The sequence below is a fragment of the Vombatus ursinus genome, unplaced genomic scaffold (assembly GCF_900497805.2).
Source record: "Vombatus ursinus unplaced genomic scaffold, bare-nosed wombat genome assembly UNPS02014792.1, whole genome shotgun sequence".
Taxonomy (NCBI): domain Eukaryota; kingdom Metazoa; phylum Chordata; class Mammalia; order Diprotodontia; family Vombatidae; genus Vombatus; species Vombatus ursinus.
Window position 1 is genome coordinate 12,634,286 of NW_020954570.1, and position 22,485 is coordinate 12,656,770.

At 37.9% G+C, this 22,485-nt stretch overlaps 1 protein-coding gene across 2 annotated transcripts in view; it reads left to right on the plus strand.

Annotated features, from left to right (window-relative positions):
• The first annotated feature begins 5,998 nt into the window (after positions 1-5,998).
• Positions 5,999-22,485, plus strand: part of PGGT1B (protein geranylgeranyltransferase type I subunit beta) — a 60,490-nt gene continuing 44,003 nt past the window's right edge. The window contains exons 1-3 of one of the 2 annotated variants that reach the window (XM_027869192.1): positions 5,999-6,140; positions 11,162-11,280; positions 21,815-21,882. In XM_027869192.1, coding sequence (XP_027724993.1) covers positions 6,001-6,140; positions 11,162-11,280; positions 21,815-21,882 — 327 coding nt within the window. In that variant the 5' untranslated portion in view covers positions 5,999-6,000. The remainder of the gene's footprint in view (positions 6,141-11,161; positions 11,281-21,814; positions 21,883-22,485) is intronic. The other variant, XM_027869193.1, reaches the window with a different exon arrangement.

Genomic DNA, 22,485 nt, shown 5'->3' on the forward strand with positions numbered 1-22,485 from the left:
CATTTTCTCAGAGTGAGGGCATTCTTAGGTAGAGGGACTTTAAGACCTTGTACTGTGTTCCCCAGGAAGGACGTTTTTACCAGTAGGTACCCAGTTAATGTGAAGCCAAATCAGTAAGTCATTGTTTGGATATGCATAGCTAACTACTGATGTGACATTCCTTTTAGAGTAAAGAATATTTGGCCTATTGTTAAATTATAATCTTTCTCTTGGTTGTTAATTTCTTTCAATTAACATTTATTAAGCGGCTACACTACCATATTCCAGGCACTCTGAGAGAAAGGCAAAGACAAAAACAAATCGGTCTCATTCCTTAAGAAATTTACATTCTTAACCACATGAGCATATGTATAAATTCATACAAAACAGGTACAAAGGATGGGAGGAAGTGTGGTATGGTGGAAAGAAAGCTGAAGTTGGAATCACTGGACTGAGGCTCAGATCCCAGCTCTGCCACTTACTTGCATGTGTGACCATTGGCAAATTACTTCACCTTCCTGGACCATGGTTGATTAATCAGTAAAATGTGGGGACTAGATAATCTCTAAGGTCCCTTCCAGCTATAAATCTGTGATAGTATGAAGATACTAGCATCTGGGGTGACTAGAATTGGCTTCATATTGAAGGTGATCCTTGAATTGAGTCTTGAAGGAAACTAGATATTCCAAGAGGTGAATGTTAGAAGGGAGTACATTCTAGACATGGAGAAGAACCAGTGCAAAGTCATAGAGACAGGAATGTTGTGCTCAAGGAATAGCAAGACCAATTTGTTTGAATAACAGTGTATGAAGGAGGAGAGTAATGTATGCAAAACCTGGATGGGGCCAGTTTGTAAAGAGTTTTAAGTGCCAAAGGAGTTTTTATTTTATCTTGTTGGTAATAATAATAACAATAGTGATGATAATAACCAGCATTTATATGGTGCTTTAAGGTTTGCAAAGTGCTTTACTTACGTTATCTCATTTGATCATCCGAGAGTCACTATAGTTTACTGAGTAGTAGAGGTGGCATTTTCAGACATATACAATATGGTCAGAAAGTTGGGAGGGATAGTGAACACAGAAGATGATCAGATCCAGAAAAAAAATCTTGACAGTCTTGAGCACTGTACAGAATCTAATAAGGTGAAAATCAGCTCTCTTCAGCCCATTCAAACAAATGAAGACCATTCTAAGTGGCCAGATTGTTGACATCCCAGAAAATGTTGACATCTCTCTGAAAGAATCCCACATAGCAATTTTTCCATCTGATCAGTGTTGAGCTTAGTCTCCTTGGTAAGAACAGAAAACAGTTCACCACATGTGGCCCAGAAGTCAGGGAACTTGTAACAGTTCGTGCAATCTACAGTAAAATGCCAAATATGATCAAAGGCATTACCATGGATTTTTCATTCAAGATAAGGTCTCACTTTCCTATTAATATTGTTATTGAAGAGAATGGTTCACTTATTTAAATCAGAAGCTCCTTGGGTGAAAAATATATCTGAAGAGTACCCCAACATGAGACCAGGTATTGTTTGTCTCATATACTTTTTTTTTTTTGGCTAGGCAACGGAGTTAAATAACTTGCCCAGGGTCACACAACTAGTAAGTGTCAAGTGTCTAAGGCCAGATTTGAACTCAGGTCTTACTGAATCCAGGGCAGGTGTTCTGTCCACTGTGCTACTTACCTGCTCCTATTGTTTGTCTCAAGCCCCAAAAGTTAATTCTTGAAGGAAATGATAAGAACTTGTATCAAACTCAGCTGTTCTGATCCAAATCAAATCAACAAGCATTTATTAAGTGCTTACCATGTTCTAGGGACTGTGCTAAGGGCTGAGAATACAAATGCAAGCTGAGAGAAAGACAGTCCCTGCCCACTCACATTCTAATAGGAGAAAATAAGTTGGGGAGTGGGGTGAAGAGAGGGGAATGATAGAGAAAAACCAATTCAGGCCATGGCAGTAACAGTAAGGCTATCAGAAAAATTTTGGATAAAATCTGTTCCTGAGAAAGATGCAGGCTGATAGTAAGTAGGGATGCTAAAGACAGCCTCTTGAGGACTTAACTCGGTCATAAGAAAATACATTTGGTCATTTGGGGACTTTATCCTTTTAAAAAATCTGTTGCTGCCTTGAAAGATAAAATTTCATTTTAAAATGTGTTGATCTAAGCCAGTGGTACAAGTAGAGGCAAGAGTCCATGAGTTCTTGAAGATGAAGCACAAATTCTGGGAGGTGTTTCCACTAAGTTTTGAATAGGGGACTTTTTTTTTTTTTGACAGACAGCACAAGTTCAAAAAATCTTCCTGCCAAGTTTGTTGTCTACTTCTTCACTGTAATAAAAATGATTACTGAAAAAGGATGAAATTTGAAAGAAATAAATATAAGCACTTATAATTGGTCACAATTAATTTCACAGGTACAAGATAGGAGAAATTCAGTTAACATTTGTTACAAAAAAGATTTAAGGGTTTTATAGAACTGTAAGTTCAATAGGAGTGAATGATGTGATGTAGCAACCAAAAAATAATTAATATAATCATGGCCTAGATTAAGAGAGGCCTGGCTTCGAGGATGAGGGTGGTGATAGTCTCACTGTACTCTGTCCTTGTCAACCCTTGCAGCATTGCATTCTGTTCTGGACCACAGTTTAAGAAGAGCATTGATTAGCCAGAGAGTCTGCAGTGGAGGGCAATCAGGTTGGTGAAAGGTCTTGAATATTTGTAATATGCAGATTAATTGAAGGAACTGGGAAATAGAGAAGTGAAGATTCAAGGGAGACATGATACTTAAAGTGTTTGAAGGACTGCCCAGTGGAGAGGAATCTGATTATATGTTTAGTCTCAGAAGGCAGAGCCAGGAATAATGGGTGGAAATTGCAAAGAGGCAAATTTAGGTTTAATCTTAGGAAAAACTTTAGACAATTAGAGCCCAAAATGGAGTCCAAAAATGGAATGGCTTGCCTTGAGAAGCAGTGGCTTCCTTGGAGGTTTTCAAGTAGAGGCTTCATGACCACTTGTCTGCTATGTTATTGCAGAAATTTCTTCACCTATAGGTTGGACAAGAAGGTTTGCTGATGTCCTTTCCAATTCTCAAATTCTGTGATCCTACTGTTATTAATACTATATGAAAATCATTTTGGTAATTGGGTAAGATGAATTGGAGTTGGTGTGGGGAAGTGCTGAGTCAGGGAGATAAATCAGGAGACTATTATTATAGTAGTTCAAGAGGTGAGTGAAGGGGACATTTGTGAAATTTTGTGAGGATTTTTGGTGTTATTCAGTTGTTTGAATTGTGTCTGACTTTTTATAACCCCATTTGGGGCTTTCTTGGCAAAGATAACTGGAATGGTTTGCCTTTTCCTTTGCCAGTTCAGATTACATAGGAGGAAACTGAGGCAAACAGGGTTAAGTGACTTAACCAGGGTCACACAGTAAGTGTCTGGCCAGATTTTAACTCAGAAAAATGAGTCTTCCTGACTGTAGCCCCACTGTACCACCTAGCTGTGGAGAGTGAGGAGTTCATAGTGACACTAAGGTTGTGAACCTGAGTGACTAACTAAGAATAGAGGTCCCCGTGACAATTATAGGGAAGTTTGGAAGAGGGTTAGTGGTTTTATGGGGAAAGATGAATTTTTGTTTTTAAAAAACAAGTTGATTTTGAGGTAACTCCAGGACACCTAGTTTGAAATGTATGACAGTTGATGATGTGGAACTAGCACTCTGGAAGTCAGCTGCATAGAGATGATAATTAAAACCATGAAAGTTGGTAAGGTCAACAAGTCAAGAGTGTGTAGGGAAAAAAGAGGGCCAAGACCTTTTGCAGACTTAGTCCCTGTACCTGGTATCTCATCTCAGGCAACAGGGTTCTTAAGCAGGAATCACGTCTGTCTTTTAGGAAGATTAACAGTTGTCTGAAGGAGAGGAGAAAGAATGGAGTCAGAACAGTTAGGAAACTTAACATAAGTAGGAAAAGATGAACCTTTGATTAAAAGATAGTGGCAAAGAGTGGAGAGGATGGATTTGTGGTGGGAACAGAACCTTACTGATTGATATGAGTATAAAGGAAGAGAGAGGGAAGATTCAATAAAGTCTCTGCAGTTCCAAGTCTTAGTGACAGAAAATACCATGAGAAAGAGCATCAGATTTTGGACATTTTGAGTTGTAGACAATCCGTAACATCCAGATGGAGATAACAGAATCATAAAAAGAGTTGAGAAGGGACTTTAAGGATGTCTAGGCCAACCCCCTGTTTTTACAGATGAGGAAACTGAGGCCCAGAGAAATTCTTTCTGTCAGCATTTAGCTGGAATTGCAAGATTGGAGCTCAGGAAAGAGATGGATATATAGATTTAGAAGTCATTTATATGGAGTTAGTTGTGAGAATGGAGGATATTTCCAAGACATCGAAGGTGACCATAGTGCTTTGGAGGACACTTGTATTTAATGGGATTGGAACCCATAAAAGATATCAAGACGCTGTTAGGTAGAAATATCAGGCAGGAGAGACATTCGTGGTGCAGAAGAGTAAAATTCAATCCAGCATTAATTAAGGTCCATTATATGTAAGGCACAGTGTTAGATGCTAGACAAAGAAGGACAAAAATGCAACAGATACTTTTTCTCAAGGAATTTATGTTCTGATATGAGGTGGAAATTCAAAACAAGGAAAATTGAGGAGAAAACATGAACTGGAGGCATCAGGGTAAGCCTAAGAGAGGTGGTAAAATAGCTAATTCTTGAAGGAAGACAAGGATACTTGGACAGGAAGATGAGGTGGGGGAGTACAATCAAGAAATTGAGGAGGTCCCAGAGGCAAGAAATGGGAGGGAGAGTTCAGGAAGTGGAGTGGTATGAGTTAAAGTAGATGACAACCAAATTGTGGAGGGCTTTATATTATTTGCATTTTGTCCTAAAAATAATGGGGGGCTACTGCAAGTTTTTGGTGTGGTATTGAGTGGTATAGTCAGACCTGTGCCTTAGAAAGATTATTTTGACAAGAAAGATGAGGACTGAGCAAAGTATTTGGTGATCAGATCACTGCTGACCTCAGAATGAACAATTTCCAAAGAGTGGTAGAAAGACAAGTCAGATTGCTGGGGATGGAGGAGGTAATGCTGGGGAGGAGGGGAAGGCAGGGAGGTCAGCTGTTGCTGTTCAGTGTGTCAGACTCTTTGCAACCCTGTGGACCATACTGCCCATGAACTTTTCTTGGCAGATACTGGAGTGGTTTGCCATTTCCTTCTTCGGTGGATTAAGGCAATCAGAGGTTAAGTGACTTTGGAAAGATCACACAGATAGTAAATGTCTGACAAGGTTGGACTTGAAATCAGGTCTTCCTGACTCCAGGTCCCGTGCACTAGCCACCGGGACACCTAGCTTCCCATTAATTTAGCAGTCCAGATTGTTAAAAATGTGTGTGTGTGCTTTGTAGAATGGCGGAATTGGCTTTAGAGTAGGCAAGATCAGCACAGGCTTGGTGCCCTTGGACAAGTCACTTCCCCCTCAGAATTCTAAATTGCATAAGTTACTGACTCTGGAAGAAGGGAGAGGGAGGGAACATGGGGGGATGGTAGGGAAGGGAGAGCTAGCTGAGCATGTCTGTAAACGGGAGGAGCTACCTAAAATGGGATGGAGTTTTCTCAAAATCGTTTCTGTGGTTAACTTAATTCGAAGACTAGAATTGTTAACATTTTCAGGCCCCTGTAATTGCTTGGGGCAAAAACCAGCCAATGAGGTGGGGTGGGGTGTTGTTCATGAGGTTACACAACAGTTCGCACGCCCAGCTCTCCACACGTGGGCCGAGGGCTTGAAATTCTTGGGGGAGAAGCCCCAGCCTCGCACCTCGTGCTCGGTCGGGAGAGTTTTAAACTTTCTACGGTTCAAAGGCAACCAATGAGACACCTTCCCGGCTCCTCGGGCGTCATGTGACGGCAGGGTCGGCGCTGGGGGGGAGGGGCGGGACTTCTGCCGAGGTTGAAAAGCTTCCGGTGAGAGGCGTGGTACTTGATACGGAGCAAGATGGCGGCGGAGGGGGAGCGGTTGACCTTGGTTGACGGAGATGTGGAGCGGCTCGATTTCTTACGGGACCGGCATGTCCGATTCTTCCAGCGCTGTCTCCAGGTGTTGCCCGAGCGCTATTCTTCCCTCGAAACGAGCAGGTAATCACTGCCCGAGGGAGGCTTGGCGGCCGCGGTTGGCATTTTCCTGGGTCTGAGCGCTGCGGGGGAAGAGGCTGTGGAGCTGGGCGAGGGCCTCGGTTCTGCGGCGTCTCAGCGACGTGACCTTAGGCAGGCCACCTGCTGTGTGTCAGGCACTGGTCAGGCGTGCAGGGATTCAGGCCACTCGATACGTATTTACGGGAGCCCAAGCGCTGAGGATACAAAGAGAGGCCCAGAAAACGCCTGATCCCCCGGAGCCCACGTCAGGGGGGAGACGGCGCGCAGACTGCTGTGTGCAGCGGGGTGTGTGCGGGACGGCGGGAGGGGCACTGGGGCGGGACTTGGGGAAGCTGGGATGCGGGCAGACGGCCAGCCAATGAGGAGGCCGCGAGCCGGTGCGGGAAGGCCGGGCGGGGCCGGGTCCCTGGAGACTGGCAGAGCAGGAAGGGTTTTGAAAGCCCGAGAGGATTTTACCTGGGGGCCTGGAGGCAGTAGCGGGTCTCTGGAGTTTATTACATAGGAGAGTGGTCAGAAGGGGAGGTGAAGAGTGGCCGTGGTCAGGAAGAGGAGCTTGACCGCTGCGGGGAGGCCCGAGGCCGGCCGGCCGGCGATTACAGCGGTCCAGGCGGGTGTGGGGAGGGTTTGAGGGCCTGCTTCACAGTGGTTGCGATGTCAAAGGAGAGAAGGGGGCACAGAAGAGACCCTAGAAAACTAGAAACGACAGGACTCAACTGATTGCTCGTAGTAGTTGAGAGAGAGGACTTGAGGATGATGACATCACCATTTTGAGCCTGAGTGACTTGTACCGACAGTAATAGGGAAGTTAGAAAGAGGGGATAGGGAGGGGCAGATTGGTGGGAAAGATAATGAGTTCAATTTTGAACTAATAAATTTAAGAAGTCTACCGGACATTCAGGTCAAGATGTCTGAAAAACAGTTGGAGATGTGAAACTGGAGCACTGGACAGGTTAAGACTAAAGTAGATCTGAGAGTCATCTGCATAAAGATGATGAGATGGGAGCTGATGAGATCACCAAGTGAAATAGTATAGAAGACAAAATATACAAATACAAGCTTTCAAGAAACTTACTTTTTACTGGTAATATATTACTTGTTCGAAGATAAAGACATAAGCGTGCAGAATGTAAATATGCAAAATAAATACAAAGTTATTTGGAGGAAGGCACTTTTAAGTTTTGCTAAGTCTTTATGCAATTTGTTATCTTATTTGGTTCTCACAACCCTGGGAAATAAGTACTATTTGTAGCTCCATTTTATAGATAAGAAAATTGTGGCTGAGCTAGGTTGGTGACTTGCCTGCAGTCACACAGCTAATAAGTGTCTGAGATGGAAGTTGAGTTTAGGTCTTCCTGACTCCATATCCAATACTATCCATAGTTTCACCTCATGCCATTAAGTTGTAAAAAGACCTAAATACAGTGGTTTATAATTAATCGTAGAGGTGATAAGAAGTCACTGCAGTTTAATGAGTAAAGTAATGACATGGTCAGATTTGTGTTTTAGGAAAATTATTTTGGTGGCTTTGTGGAGGATGGATTGGTATGGGAAGGCATGGAAATCTCAAGTCAGGAAGCTATTGGAATAGTTCATGTGTTGGCTGTGTGAGATGAGGTTAGGTTTTACAGCTGAAAGTGCAGGAAGAGGGAATGCTATGGAACTCTTGAGAGAAGGGACAGTTTGATACTGTCACTGGAGTGAGATGGAGACTCAGGGAGAAGTAAAATTATTGCCTTTGCTATAGTGAACCCCCTTTGAAATTAGATAATACAAATGTTTAGTGGACCCAGCCAGCTTGGTTTCATGACTTCAATTCTATTCATCAATACTTGAGTAGGAGCACATGTGGCAAACTGAAAGTAATCCAGGAATTGGGGTTTGGCAGAGGATGAACAATAATAGCACACGTGGCATTTGAGAGTAGAGAGGAGTATAATTGGACAGATTCACTACAAGAGTAAGATTAAGGAGTGAAGAGAGGGTAGCCAGACCAGTAGTGATTACATGGAAAAGAACTGAAAAGTAGAAGAATTGGTGGTCATTGTGAAGATGAAGTATAGGTTTAGGGGAAAGAGATAATAGATGGAATGGTAGAAGGTTATGATCAGTGTTCTTGATTAAGGAAATGCAAAGCTTTTGGGTTCTTTACATTATAAACTCTGTGAGTACAGGGATTGTCTTTTGCTTCTTTTTGGATCCTCAGGACTTCAGCATAGTGCCTGGCACGTAGTAGGTACTTAATAAATAATTGATTGATTGATAGATAAAGCAAGGTCAGGAGTGTGATCACCCAAGTGTGTATCTGAGGTGTAGTGGAAGAGTAAATAGATCTTGATAGTTGAGAAGCCCATGATTAATAAAGGAAAGAAGGGTTTTTTAAGATACATTGTTAACCTTTGTTAAGTTGATTAGAGAGCAACCAGCTCTATATCCTAAGCACTTTCAGGTGCCACTCGTCAAAGAAAAGATCTTACCTAGTATAGTAATCTTTGTGTTCCTGTGTTTTTGCTGGTACAAATGAAATGACTTTGTTTTCAGAGAGACTCTAGGGGGAGTCCCAGACTAAACTTTTGATAATGTCTCATTTTTCTGCTTTCCTGTGTGTGATTTTGGTCTAGTTCTCTATACCTTTCTTTTAGTTTGGCAAGTGATATTATTCTGTCCCTTTAATAAGTACTTTGGGAGGATTAATCAAATAAGTTACTAAAAAAAAGGAAATTATTGAAATGTAGGTTGGTTATTATTAGCTTTATTCTGCTCCCACTAATCTGAGATCTCATACAAATACGAATTCCTTTTGATTTCCTTTTCTGCCATAAATGTGTTGGTTAACTAAAATGTCTTGTAATAAATTTAAGTAAAAAAAAACATAGCTATTGAAATCATGATATTGAGCTGAGTTTCTTTTCTGTGAATGGTTGAGGGATCTGTTTTATTTTACTGTATTATTATTATTGTATTTTTTTGCTGTTGTATTCTGATAACGGAAAGAAAAGGTAGACCTTGTAGAACATCCAGTTGGCCCTAGCCTCCATTGTCCTATTTCTTTTGTGGCTAAAAATTTCTGGGTATTATAAATAGGTATTAGGACATTCTGACAGGAAGACCAGCTATTGGGGGAAGTTCATTTAGGGGGAGGTGTTTTAGCATTTATAATAATATACCAGATGAAATCAACTATTAATTGAAATACAGGTGGTATGGAGTAAGGTATAAAAACACTGACTTACTAAATTGAGCGTATACCTTTTAAGAAAAGATTTTGAAGTGGCCTCCAAGACCTTAGAAATTTAATAATCACTTTTGCTAGTTGCTGGTTTTTTTTTTTCCTTACTGTTAATCATGAGTCAGTATTTTATCATTGTGTAGAAAGAGAATCATTTGAATAAAGTAATACTTTGATAAAGTTTAGACTGGATTAGTTTATGAATGGAGGTAATGTCATCAGTACTTCATAAACAGCTGTTTAATAAGGTACTTCCTTTCAAAGGATTTGACCTTTAAGTTGCTACAGAAGGTAAACTTGTAAACCTTATTCTCTGTGTATTTTGATTTGTCTTGACCGAGAGCCTATATAGGTGCTAGTCCTGGGATTGACCAGGGCAACTAATTCCCCAAACTTCGGAATACTCTCTTCCCAAAAATAAATTTTTATACCTTCCTGTTGTCAACCATTTTTCTCTTTTTAGTGGCGAGGGTTTTAGTGAATGATTATTATACTGCCCTAAACTATGTATTGGGTCTTATTTTCTTTTGTTTCCTTCTTTCCTATTTTTTGTTTTTTAATCTTCTCCCTCTGACACTTACTACCTGTGTGATCTCAGGACTTCAGTTTCCTCACTTGTATACTGAAGGGGTTACACTAACCCCTTTGAAATCCCTTTGAAATACCTTCCAGTTCTAAATCTATAATTGTATGATCTATTTTTAAAATTGTCAGCTGAGAGGCAGCTAGGTGGCACAGTGGGATAGAGCAGATTGGCCCTGGAGTCAGGAGGACCTCAGTTCAAATCCAGTCTCAGATACTTAATCCTGATTGTCTCACCAAAAAAAAAAAATGTCAACTGAAATGTTGCATATGTTTACCTAAACATGTATTAGCTTTCTGTATTTTAGATGAAGGGACCTTAAATCATCTAGCCATTTTAATTTTAAAATGAGGAAAACAAGGGTCTTATAAGATGGTACCAGAAAAATGTGTATAAAGAAGTAGAAATTTTTCTGTTAAAGTTAAATGCATAGAAATTCTTAAAATTCTAAAATGAAGCTATAGTTTTATAGCAAATAATATTGTATATTAATTTTATTTGTAGTAGGAGATGAAGTTAGCTATATTAAGCTCTGCACAAAAAAAGTAATACTGATTAATTGTTGAATTTGGGGAAATATTTTTACTCTGTTCTGAGATAATGCTCGTATTTGATGAATCAAAGTTTTTTTTAGAAGTCATCAAGTGTTTCTGTTCATTGCTCCAGTTCATTTTATGATAATTTATAATCTATGATATGTAATTTATACTATATAAATATATTTTACAGGAAGAACTTTCTTGGTATGTTTATATGAACACCAAAAGTGACTTATTTTGTCTAATTTGTACTTTTAAGAAGGAAACATTCCCCTATAAAAGTGTTTTTGGCTGATTGGACAGAAATTGACTTGTTCTGTATGCATTATAACTTCTCAATAAATATTGGTAATTATGTATTATAATTTTTTTCTTTTATTAATAAGATTATATAGACTCTTATTTTTCAACTTTTGCGTTTTTTAACTCATGTTTTGCTCTCAGGTGCCCATTCCTCAGTTTTCCCTCATGCCCCTCTATGTTTTTTCATCATGTGATTCATAGGAGAAGCAAGTATTTTTATTGTATTAAACAGAATTAAATTACTATTAAAGTTATTGCAAAATTAGAATGAGTTCATCTTTGTCTGTGATCATATGGAGTTCAATGGTTTGATAGTTATGGTGGATTTTGCCCTTTTCCCTACACATTCTAGGTTGACAATTGCATTTTTTGCACTCTCTGGGCTGGATATGTTGGATTCATTAGATGTGGTGAACAAAGATGATATCATAGAATGGATTTACTCCCTGCAGGTTCTTCCCACAGAAGACAGTGAGTGAGTTTTTAGCATCTTTATTTTTTATATATTTTATTTAATATTGAGTGCTTTTGGCTCTTGGACCTAGTCTGTAGTTTTGCAGCTCTTCTTGAATTTCATAGGTTTTTTTTGTTTGTTTGTTTGTTTGCTTATTTTGTTATTTTGCTCATTTTTCTGGAAGTGACTGTGGAATAGGTTTGTATATTCTACATAGAATTAACTAATTACCATAATTATAGTTTTTATGAGGTGTAAAAACAATTCATTAAAATGTGGTTTTATAAAATGTACAAAACATTCTTTAATCATCTTTCTGTATGCAAAGCATGCTATCTCCCAAGCATACAAGGAGGTATAAAACCTCAGGGAGTCTAACTAAATCTGGAACTGAAGTTCTATTCTTATGTAAAATGGGAATAAAAGTCCTATTTAAATGAAAGTTGTTACTACTTCTTTCCTTATGATTTTGGTTGATGAGAATTTAGTTCATTGGTATTTGAGCTGCAGGCAAACACAAGGTAAATTGAGGTGATCTGTCCCTCCCACCTTTGAGGTCTGTTCTGTAACACTGCTCCTCCTTGAATAGAAATAAAGCCATGCACATAGTTAGAGATAATTGTTTCCATTTTTCTTTTGTAATACCTGCAATAGGTATACACTCTGCAAACAGTTGACCTAGTAAAGATATGATGGGACTGCCTTGATATGTGGCATTTCATTTTCATAGGGCCTGGCTTTTGGGATCCTATCTCTGATCTTCAATTTTCAGTCTTTACTTTGGATTTTGTAGCATCCTGGTTGGTAAGAAGCTTGTTACTGCTTCTGAATCTATGCTTTGGGATATTTCAGCTTTTTTATAGGTCACACAACCTTCCTTATTGGTATGGTCCCTTGGCCTATGGCGTTAGCAAAACTTATTTGCTCATGTAAAATGAGACTTTATCACTTTATCAGGAATATTGCCAACCAAGTAAAAGCTTTACTTGGGTCTATTTCTTTTACTGGGAGTTGGGATCGCAAGGTAAGAGTGTTATAAGGTCAATGGAAGTTTTTCCTCTGTGGTTACATTAGATACAGCAAAACTTTCTTAAATTGAAGGGTAGAATGGTATGTTAAAATAGCAAATGTTTATAGGAATCCTAAAGGTAGTTTCTTGGACAGGAGTATTCACTATAACTCACGTTATAGTTATAGGTGAACTATTTAAACCTTTTATGACTGTGGGCTAATTTAATAGTTATTTTTCAAGCTTTTGTTAGCCATCCCAACACATCTAGTTAAGGTGTTTGTGTATATGATCACAGAATCTCACAGTTGGAAGGGACCTTAGAGGCTATATAATTAACTTATCCATACAGGGATCCTTTCTATACCCTATAAGTAGTCATGTAGCCTAGCTTTGCTTGATGGGGAAAAAATTGTTGGAGTTGTAGGAGAACAGGCACACTAATACACTTTGGTGGAGCTATGAATTGGTTTGGCCATTCTGGAAAAAAATTTGGAAACAACCAAAAAGCACTTAACCAAATGTAGTCTTTAATCTTATAACATATTAGGCACATATCCCAAGGAGGTCAAGGGCAGGGATAAGGACCCATATGTACAAGACTATGCACCTTATGTAGTAGGAAAAACCTGGAAACAAATTATGTGTGCATGTCATTTGGGCAATAGTTGAACAAATTGTAATATAGGATTATAATAAATAAGTACTGCACCGTAAGATGTAACCAATATGACATTCAGAGAAAAGTGGAAAGACTTGTACAGACTGACATCCATCAAAATGAGCAGAACCAGGAGAACAATTTATGCGATAACAGTAACAATATAATGAAGAAAAATAACTGAAAGTCTTTGGAAACTCTGATCAAAGTGGATAGTAAATTTCAATGAACCAATGTTGCAATATACCTCCTACCTCTTGAGAAAGTGGTAATAGACAAGAGATGCCCAATAAAATATGCTTTGTTGACATGACCAATGTGCTGTATTATAAATATTGCTGTATGATAAACATTTGTTATAAGAGAGAACTTCTACTTAGGAAGTTTTGGATGTGGGCTAGCTTAATGAACAGTGATAAAATTGATTTTATATATATGTACTTTAATGCACAGAAAAAATGCAGAAAGGAATACAAATAGAATAATACTTTTACTACCTTGTTAAATTATTTATCTATATTAACGCATATATGCAATTTAACAAGGTAGTAAAAATCTGCATATATTCACTTACACTTGTAAAACAGATAGCTGAATAAAATAGAAGTCTGGTTTTAAACAAGGCCCCTCCCACTCCCCATTTTTTCAATATATTGAAATTTTGTTTGGGATGATTATGTTCATAATAAAAAAGAATTTTTTTAAAAAATTCACTCTCACCAAAATGCCTTTTCCAAACCTTTCTATATTCCTCAGGCTTCCAGTGACTATCCTTCTCCCAAACCTCTCAGGTGAGAATCTTGACACAGATTTTGCTGAAAATTTTGAAGCCATTTGCTGAGAGCTCCCTCTTTTTCCTCATCTTACATGTATCTCTAATCAGATACATCTTGAGCATTTAATAAATGCTGATTGACTGACATGACATGACTCAGATCCCATCTTTCACTATCTCCTCCTTCACTCCTTTTTTACATGATATGGTAGCCGTCCTCTTTGTAAGGGCTCACCTTTATACATGTACACGTCATGCCATTTCATCCTGTCTTCTTCAGAAGATTGTCCCCTTTGTCATCTCCAGTCTCTCACAGATCTTCACTCTTTCTCTATTGATTGCTTCCCTCTTGCCTACAGACATGCTTATCGAGGCAGCTGGTGACACAGTGGAAGCAGCTACGTAGTGTAGTAGATAAAACATTGGTCCTAGAGTAAGGAAGACCTGAGTTCAGTTCCAGCCTCAGACACTTATTAGTTGGGTGACCCTGGGATGGTCTTTTAACTTCTGTTTGCCTCAGTTTCCTCAACTGTAAATTGGTGATAATAGCACCTGCCTCCCAAGGTAAAATCCCAAGATTTTAAGGATCAAATGAAATTATATATTATATAAACACATAAATATATAATATATAATTTATCACATATTATATATACATATATCTATCTATATCTGTCCATATATATTAAAAGGTACTTAGAGTACTTGGAACATAGTAAATACTGTATAAATACTTATTCTTCTTTCCCTTCCCATGTTTCTCCTATCCTCAAAAATCCCTCACTTGATCTGTCCATTCTACTCTCATTCCATATTCTTTGTTCTTTTGGTGGCTAACTTCATCCAGAAAGGCATATATAATTGGGGCCTCCACATCTTTTTCTCCCACTCTCTCTTAATTCTCTGCTGTCTGGCTTCTAATATCATCATGCAGTAGAAAGTGCTCTCTAGAGTTACAAATAATGATCTCTTAATTGCCATATTTAATTACATTTTCCCAATCCTCATCCTTCTTGGCTTCTCTGCAGCATTTGCATTCTCTTCTCCTTGATACACACTTCTCTTTAGGTTTTTGAGACTCTTTTCTTTTCTGCTTCTCCTCCTACCTGTCTGCTCTTTTGCTAGATCTTCATCTACCACGAATGTTCTACAGGGCTATGTTTGGGACCCTCTTCTCCCTCTTTATTATTTCACTTGGTGATCTCATCAAGTCCCATGGATTTATCTCTGTACTGATGATTTGCATATCTACTTATCTAGCCTTAACCTGTCCCCTGACCTTCAGTCTTACATCTCCAACTGCCTATTGGACTTGAACTGGATGACTCATAGATATCTTGAACTCAACATGTCCAAAACTGAAATCATTATTCGTGTGCCCCTCCCCCCAGCCCTTCTCCTCTTTATAATGTTCCTGTTACTGATGAGAGCCCACCATCTTTCATCCTCAACTCCTTACTCTCTCTCTGATGTTCTCCCCCCCATTCAGTCATTTGCCAAGTCCTGTCATTTTTGTCCTCATAAATTCTGTCTTGTATATGCTCCCTTTTCTTCTGACACTGCTACCCTCGTGCAGGCCCTTATTACCTCATACCTGGACCACTGCAGTACCCTTCTGATTGGTTTCCCTCCTTAAATTTTTTCACTCCATCCTCCACTCATCTGCCAAATTGATCTTAAAACATAAGTCTGACCATGTCATGCCACTCCCATTTAATAAACTCTAATGGCTCCCTTCACTTTCAGGATCAAATATAAAATCCTGTGGCATTCAAAACACTTCATAGCTTCATAATCTGGTCCTTTCTTTCTAAGAAGAGAAAACCTCATTCTGATCCCCCCTTACTCTGAAATCCAGTGACAGAGACTTCATTGCTGTTTCCATCTCCTGACTGCAGACATTTTTGTCATCACTGCCTAGAATTTGAGTCACCCTCATTTATTGGCTCCAGGTTTCTCTACCTTCTTCTTTTTATTGGCTAGGCAATAGGGTTAAGTGACTTGCCCAGGATCACACAGCTAGTAAGTGTTATGTGTCTGATATCAGATTTGAACTTAGGTCCTCCAGAGTCGGGCCAGCGCTCTATCACTTGCACCACCCACCTGCCCCTCTCTTTTCTCTTAAGTCCTAGCCACAATCTCACCTTCTGTGGAAGCCTTCCCTAATTTCCCTTTATGTTACTGCCTTGGCTCTGTTAATTACTTCCAATTTGTTCTTTATATATCTTGTGTTGTATACATACTGTTGTTTTCTACCATTAGACTCCCATTCAACCATCTTGAAAGCTTGGACTGCTTTTTGCCTTTCTTTCTATCACTGATGCTTAGCATGGTACCTGGCATGTAATAGGCACTTAAATGCTTGTTGACTGACTAAAGATTAGTATTGTCAGGGAAAATTCACTGTTTCTTGAAGCATTTCATTCCACTTTGAGATTCTTCCAATTTATTAGGAAATTTTTATTTTATCAAACCCATTATACCTGTTTGTAGGTTTCACACATTACTCTGAGTACTGCCCCCTAAAGCAGTGTATTTGCTGAGTAGTCATGCTTAAAGCAATGCAAAATCTAATTCCTTCTCCACTTGAGGGCTCTCAGTTTGAATATCAGAAGAATTCTAGTAACGTACAACCAGTTAGGCATAAGCAAAGCTAATACATTTTCTGGATCTTATAAGAAACAAATTATGTGAACAAGGATTGTAGTATTCTGTCTTTCTGCTTATACCTTGGTTCCTTGGATGTGCCTGGGTTTAGTTTAATTTTAATTTATCATTTTGTAGTTATAGAAGTGAGAAGAACTCTCTCTTCCTTACCTCTGTGAGACTTCTTGTGAATATGACCATAAATCTTTTCTTTTATAAAAATTAACATTGTTTTACCAACTTATTAGCTGCATAGCTGACCCTTAATGAATCTGACTGCCAACCATCTAGATCTTGTTCCCTTATCCCACAGTCTTGACTGTCTCAGAAATTTTGGACAAGAGTTGGAAGCTGACGTCCCTTTGTGCCAGTTGGGTTCAGCTTCTTGGTCTAGATGATGGGGTGCCCGGATGCCTGTGCTCAGACCCCAGTTCCAAGACCGTATTTCCCTCTAGCCTCAAAAACACTATCTGGCAGTTTCTCCCCAGCCCAAGGACACTATGCCTAACTAGCAATCACTCATGAGTGAGCCCCAGCAAAACACTTAATCCACACCTCTAGTAATTGTTATTTTTAACTGACTTTGTATTGGCTCATAAAGATACTCGGTAACCACCAAACTATCTATACTAACTCTCTACCTCATCATATGTATTCTGGACTCCTTATTATGTATATCCTAGATTTAAGACTCCCTACATCTGTCTTGTCAAACAAGATGTTGAGATTAGTGGCAGACTGGACAATTCTTAGTCAGCCCTGATGGCTAGTTAACTTAGTGACCTAGCAGACCTAAGGGGTGCTTTGTGGGCATTGCCTGGTGAACTCTGGGTAAAATGCCTGTGCAGTAGATATAAAAGTGCATATTCCTTTAAGAACTGACCACTCCTTAACCACTCCCTAATCCCTCCTTGAATCACCTAGTTAGCATTCTTGGCACATGTTTTACTACAGTTTTTCCTATATTAACTTTAATTGTACTCCTCTAAGGTAGCAGGTGCCTTAAGAACTTTTGCCTGCTGACTAGTATGACAATAAACCTTTGCCAACTTGATTTAAAGATTGCTTGAGTCCATGAATTCTTTCCAGATAACCCTATCCTGTACTTTGGTCCTTGAGGGGTCCTTGAACCCCTCAAGCCACATCGTAGAGCCCAGTGGACTTCTTTCTCAGTTATTTTGTATTTAGGCTTTGTCACTAACCTTCCAGTTCTTTCATTTATCCTGTATTGCTAATTTCATCTCTTTTAGTCAGTTCTCTGTTATAAGCAGTATTGGAGCTCTTAGCAAATTGAGGGGTGAAGTGCCGTAGGGACCAGCTAGATAGTTAGTGGTCTTAGGCAACACAGGTAGACTTGTAGGAAGGAAAAGGTAGTAGAGCAGATATTTAGGAATATTATGGATTCTCTTGTGTACAGGAATATGTAAAATTCTCTGTATGACAAATTAATTAGCTTAGAGTTAACTAAAAGGTGGATGGAAATATTCAGTAGTAAAGAAAAGTTGCTAATAATGCCTTAGATATAACATCTTTCTCTCCCCTTCTTTATCATCATGTGCAGTTATAGGATTTAGAGTTAGAAGGAATCTTGAGATATTCTAGTTTATAGATGGGGATTGAGACCTACAGATGTTATAATAGATAGTAACATTTTTATTGTATTGGCAATGCCCATCTCTGAGTTTAATATCTCTCCAGTTATTTAAGTAATTCTTTATTTCTGTAAAGAGTGCTTTGAAGTTGTTATCATATTATTCCTATTGCAGCTTGTTAAGTAGACTCCTAGATATTTTATACATTCTAAATAGATTTCTTTATTTCTCTTCCTGAGTTTTGTTGGTAATGTACATAAAGGATGATGGTTTTGTGAGCACATTTTATGTCCTGCTACTTAATGAAGTTATTAATTGGTTCTGTTAATTTTTACTAGAATCTCTAGGATTCTCTTACTAAACCATTTTGTCACCTGCAAAAAGCTATAAATTTGTTTCCTCTTTACTTACAGTTCTTTCCTCAATTTATCTTGCTTTATTGCAATAGCTGGGATTTGTAGAATTATATCAAATAAAAGTGGTAACGGTAGCTATCTTCATTTTATCCTGATCTTACCTGAAAAGCCTTCCAGCATATTTTTATCAGATAATGCTAGCTCTTGGTTTTAGATAGATACTGTTTACCACAGTCCATTAATTACTGTGCTTTTTATTGTTTTTTACATTAAAAATGTGTTCTTGTGGAAAGTATTGAGATAGGTGACATGGCCTGCCTCAGTCAAGAAGAGGTTTAGGGTTTTATTATTGAACACGTACTAAACAACAACATGACACTATAAAAGACTATATGATTATGCATAATGAAAACCATTTTTTCAAAAGTTACAAATCAGGCAAGTGCTATGCAATGATATGGGCTGAAAATAATTATTTTGACCAGTACTTTTCTTTGTTCTTTTTTGCTTCAGGCTTGTGATGTTATTGATGTAGGGAACTCTCAATTCCAATGAATAAAAGCAATGGTCTGGAGAGCTGCTTGAGATACCAAGAGATTAAGTGACTTTCCTAATGGCACACAGTAAAATTTGAATCCAGAGTAGCCTGAATGAATTTTTCTAGCTCCTAAAATGTAATGACTTCACTGGGTACTTTTTAGCTTTGACACTTTTAAACTGGAACAGTAGATGGTGCTATTAAATAATACTTTTAACAGTTAAGAAGTTGGGAGATAATTTCCTTGAACATGTTTAGTTTGCTGTAATGATTAGCATAATAGTCCTCCTTACCAGTTATAAATAAAAAAGAACAATTAAGGCTTTTTTTAACTTTTGCAGAGATTTGACTGGTATTGAATTTCTGAAGAGTAAATCTGCCGCATTGTTATGATTAAATTGGCATTTTAAATTGGAGTAAACCTTACAGTTTTTCATAAGATTTATATTTATACCACTAGGCCTACCTATCACAGTATTTTGCTTAAGGTCAAGTGGATCTATGATCTCATTGTTGTGGAATAGTCTCTCCATTCATAAACATCACATCAAATTCATGTTTTCCCATCTAATGCAATTGCCTTACATGAGCTCATCACAGGGAGTCCACCCCCATATGTTACGGGCATTCCTTTTTTCTTCTTTACCTAGGTCTCAAGAATACTAGTGGAGTCCAAGTCCACGGGCTTCCAGTTGACACTTCCTCTTTCTGATCACAAGACACAGTCAATCTGTCTTTCCGATCGTATTTTTTTGATGACATCCTTTACTCCATGTCTCCTTTTATAATTTTTGTAATGTGTTGCTATCTATTCACACTCACTATGCCTTTTTCCATTACCTTTTGGGGCATCGTTGATGAGAGTATTTTAGAAGGGAAGAGGATGTCTTTTGTAAACAGTAGTCCAACTAATAAACTAACAAACTGACTGAATCTTTACCATTACACAATTGACAAAAATTTCAAGAAAACACTCATTATTCTTATTATTTGTGTACTAACAAAAAAAAATTCAGCTAAAGCAGTAGATTCAATAGAGCTATCCTTAATAGCTCTCCTTTAGTCTCCCACGAAAATGTCAGAATCAGTCAATCAACAAGTAATAATGATGATGGTGATGCTGCTGATGCTAGCTAACACTTATATAATGCTTACTATGTCCCAGGCATTGTATTAGAACAATCCCTGTTTTCAGGAGCATGTACGGTTCCTTGAAAGATATGAGTGCTAAATTTTTGTTCACTAATATCAGATTTTGCAAGTATCAGGTATTTAATAAATATTTATTGAGTTCAATTAAATGGAACTCATCTCCTTAGGAATATTATAGGTAAAATTTGAACACTATTAAAAACTATGAGGAAATTCCTCAAGAGTGGAGATTTCCTTTTTTCCCTTGTGGGTCCTTAGTCTTCTAGCTGTCTTTGATGTAGGTAATAGATAATAAATGTATTTAGTTGGTATCAGCATAAATTTTTTTAAAAATTTAGTTAAGCTAAAAATTGATGAGACTTTAAAATTAACACCAAAAATAGCAATCAGATTAGTTCACTAAGGAATAGTATCAGATAGGGGCATGGAACAAAATGAGGAAAAGCAAAACAAAAGATAATGAATGACCTGACCAATACGAACAGGTATTTTTTGTTAAATTCCTAGGCAAAGAAAAGAGTCTAGTCTAGGAAAACATTACTTTTTTAAAAAAGAAATTTAGGGAATAATACAACATTATTTGCCAGGAAAAAGCTTTTCAGTTTTGGGGGTTGGAGTATCTAAGGAAAAAATACTAATTTTGATTTAATATGAATTCTTTGACTTTATAGTGTGGATGATTATATTCCAACCAGAGTGGTTTTAAGCCAAATTTCATAAAGGCCTTTTTTTTTTTTAAATGCATAGGCACAACTGAGTTTTCCTGTTTTCTCACTTGCCATTTTGTTTGTTTCTGTTTCTGCTATAGCCATACTTCCTTTCCATCTTCTCTTTTCTGTTAGTAATCAAATTCTCATTTCTGGTTTTATCTGTAACATTTTTAATAAGAGTTTTAGTGAGTGAATATATAGGCTGAGTATTTTGCCTTTGCATATTAGTTTTTAACTGCTAACCTCACAAAATGTCAGGGTTGGAAAGGATTTCAGAGACTGACTCATGCCGGAACAAGAATCCTTTCAACAACCTACCAGACAGATAATCATCTAACTTTACGTTATAGAGTTCTAGTGAGAGGGAACCCAGTATCTCGATCTGCTTTTAGACTCCTCTTACTGTTAGGAAATGATTTAACCAAAATCTAGTTCTGCCTTTTGGGGCCAAACAAAAGAGGTCCGATCCCTCTTCTGCATGCTAGTCCTTCAGATACTTGAAGACAGTCATCACTTACATCTCAAAACTTCAATATTTCCACTACATTTAACAGTTTTCATGTAGTATCATCCCAAGGACATTGACTATTATGATTGTCTTCCTCTGAGGGCTCTCCAACTGTTCTAAAGACTATACAGCTACTTTAACCTCACAGTGGAAAAGTCTATATGAAAAGCATGTATATTTTCTTAAAATGTGTGTATATATGTATATGAAGGACTGCATATTACAGTTATTAAAGAACCAGCCTAAGAATTAAGACCTGTGTTCAAGTCCCACCTCTATTCAAGTCCCACCTCTGATACATACTGACTGGCTGTGTATCTTTGGGCGAATCACTTAACATCTCAGTGTTCTAGGAAATGTTCAGAGTCTGTAAGTAGTAGCTGCTGATATGTGTTAATAGGGGGATTTACCTCACTGGGAGTTCCCTATGTCAGTGAAATCACAAGTACAGACAAAAAAAGGTATACAAGTTCTATCCCTACATATCTCAATTGATAGCCTTTTTTTTTTTTTTGGCTTGATTTAATATTGTGCTGTATTTTACTACCTAGCAAAAATAAAGGTTTCATTTTAACTTAAGTAAATATGTATGTTTATTTTCTAGGATCAAATTTAAACCGCTGTGGTTTCCGAGGTTCTTCATACCTGGGAATTCCATTCAATCCATCTAAGGTTAGTTTAGCTCTGTGTTGGGGGACAAAAAAGGGCATGGATGCATGGTGCAAAAAAAGTTGAGAAATGTGTTAAACTATCCATTGCTAGCTAGAACGAGGCTACATGTATTAATAGAGTATGTTAAAACAGTAAAAGCTGAATTATTCCTGGAATACACCAAAATCTGGTTATTTCTAATTTTCTTCCTCCCTTCCTTCCCCTGAAAATGCAAATCTCCAGTCCAGCAAAGGTATTGTTATTATTGTTATTTGCTGTGTTTCTAGAGTGGTTATTTACCCTTCCTGCTGTTTAGTGCAAAACATATGCCTCTTCCTCAGTATCGTTATTCATAAAAATAATGATGATAATTACCACATATTATGATATTAAACTGATTCAAAAGAAAGACCTACCTAAATCATTTTAGGGGAGTTTCTATCTCATAATATCTATATTCAACTTTAAATTTTGACCTTCAGAACTAGGATATCAACCCATCTTGTGAGTTCATGCATTCAGTTGATCAATTTAACAAGTATCCCTTTAAGAATACCGAAATGAATAGTTTATGTAGTGTGTAACTCTCATACCTTTTTCCAATTATCTTTTTTGACTTAAAAT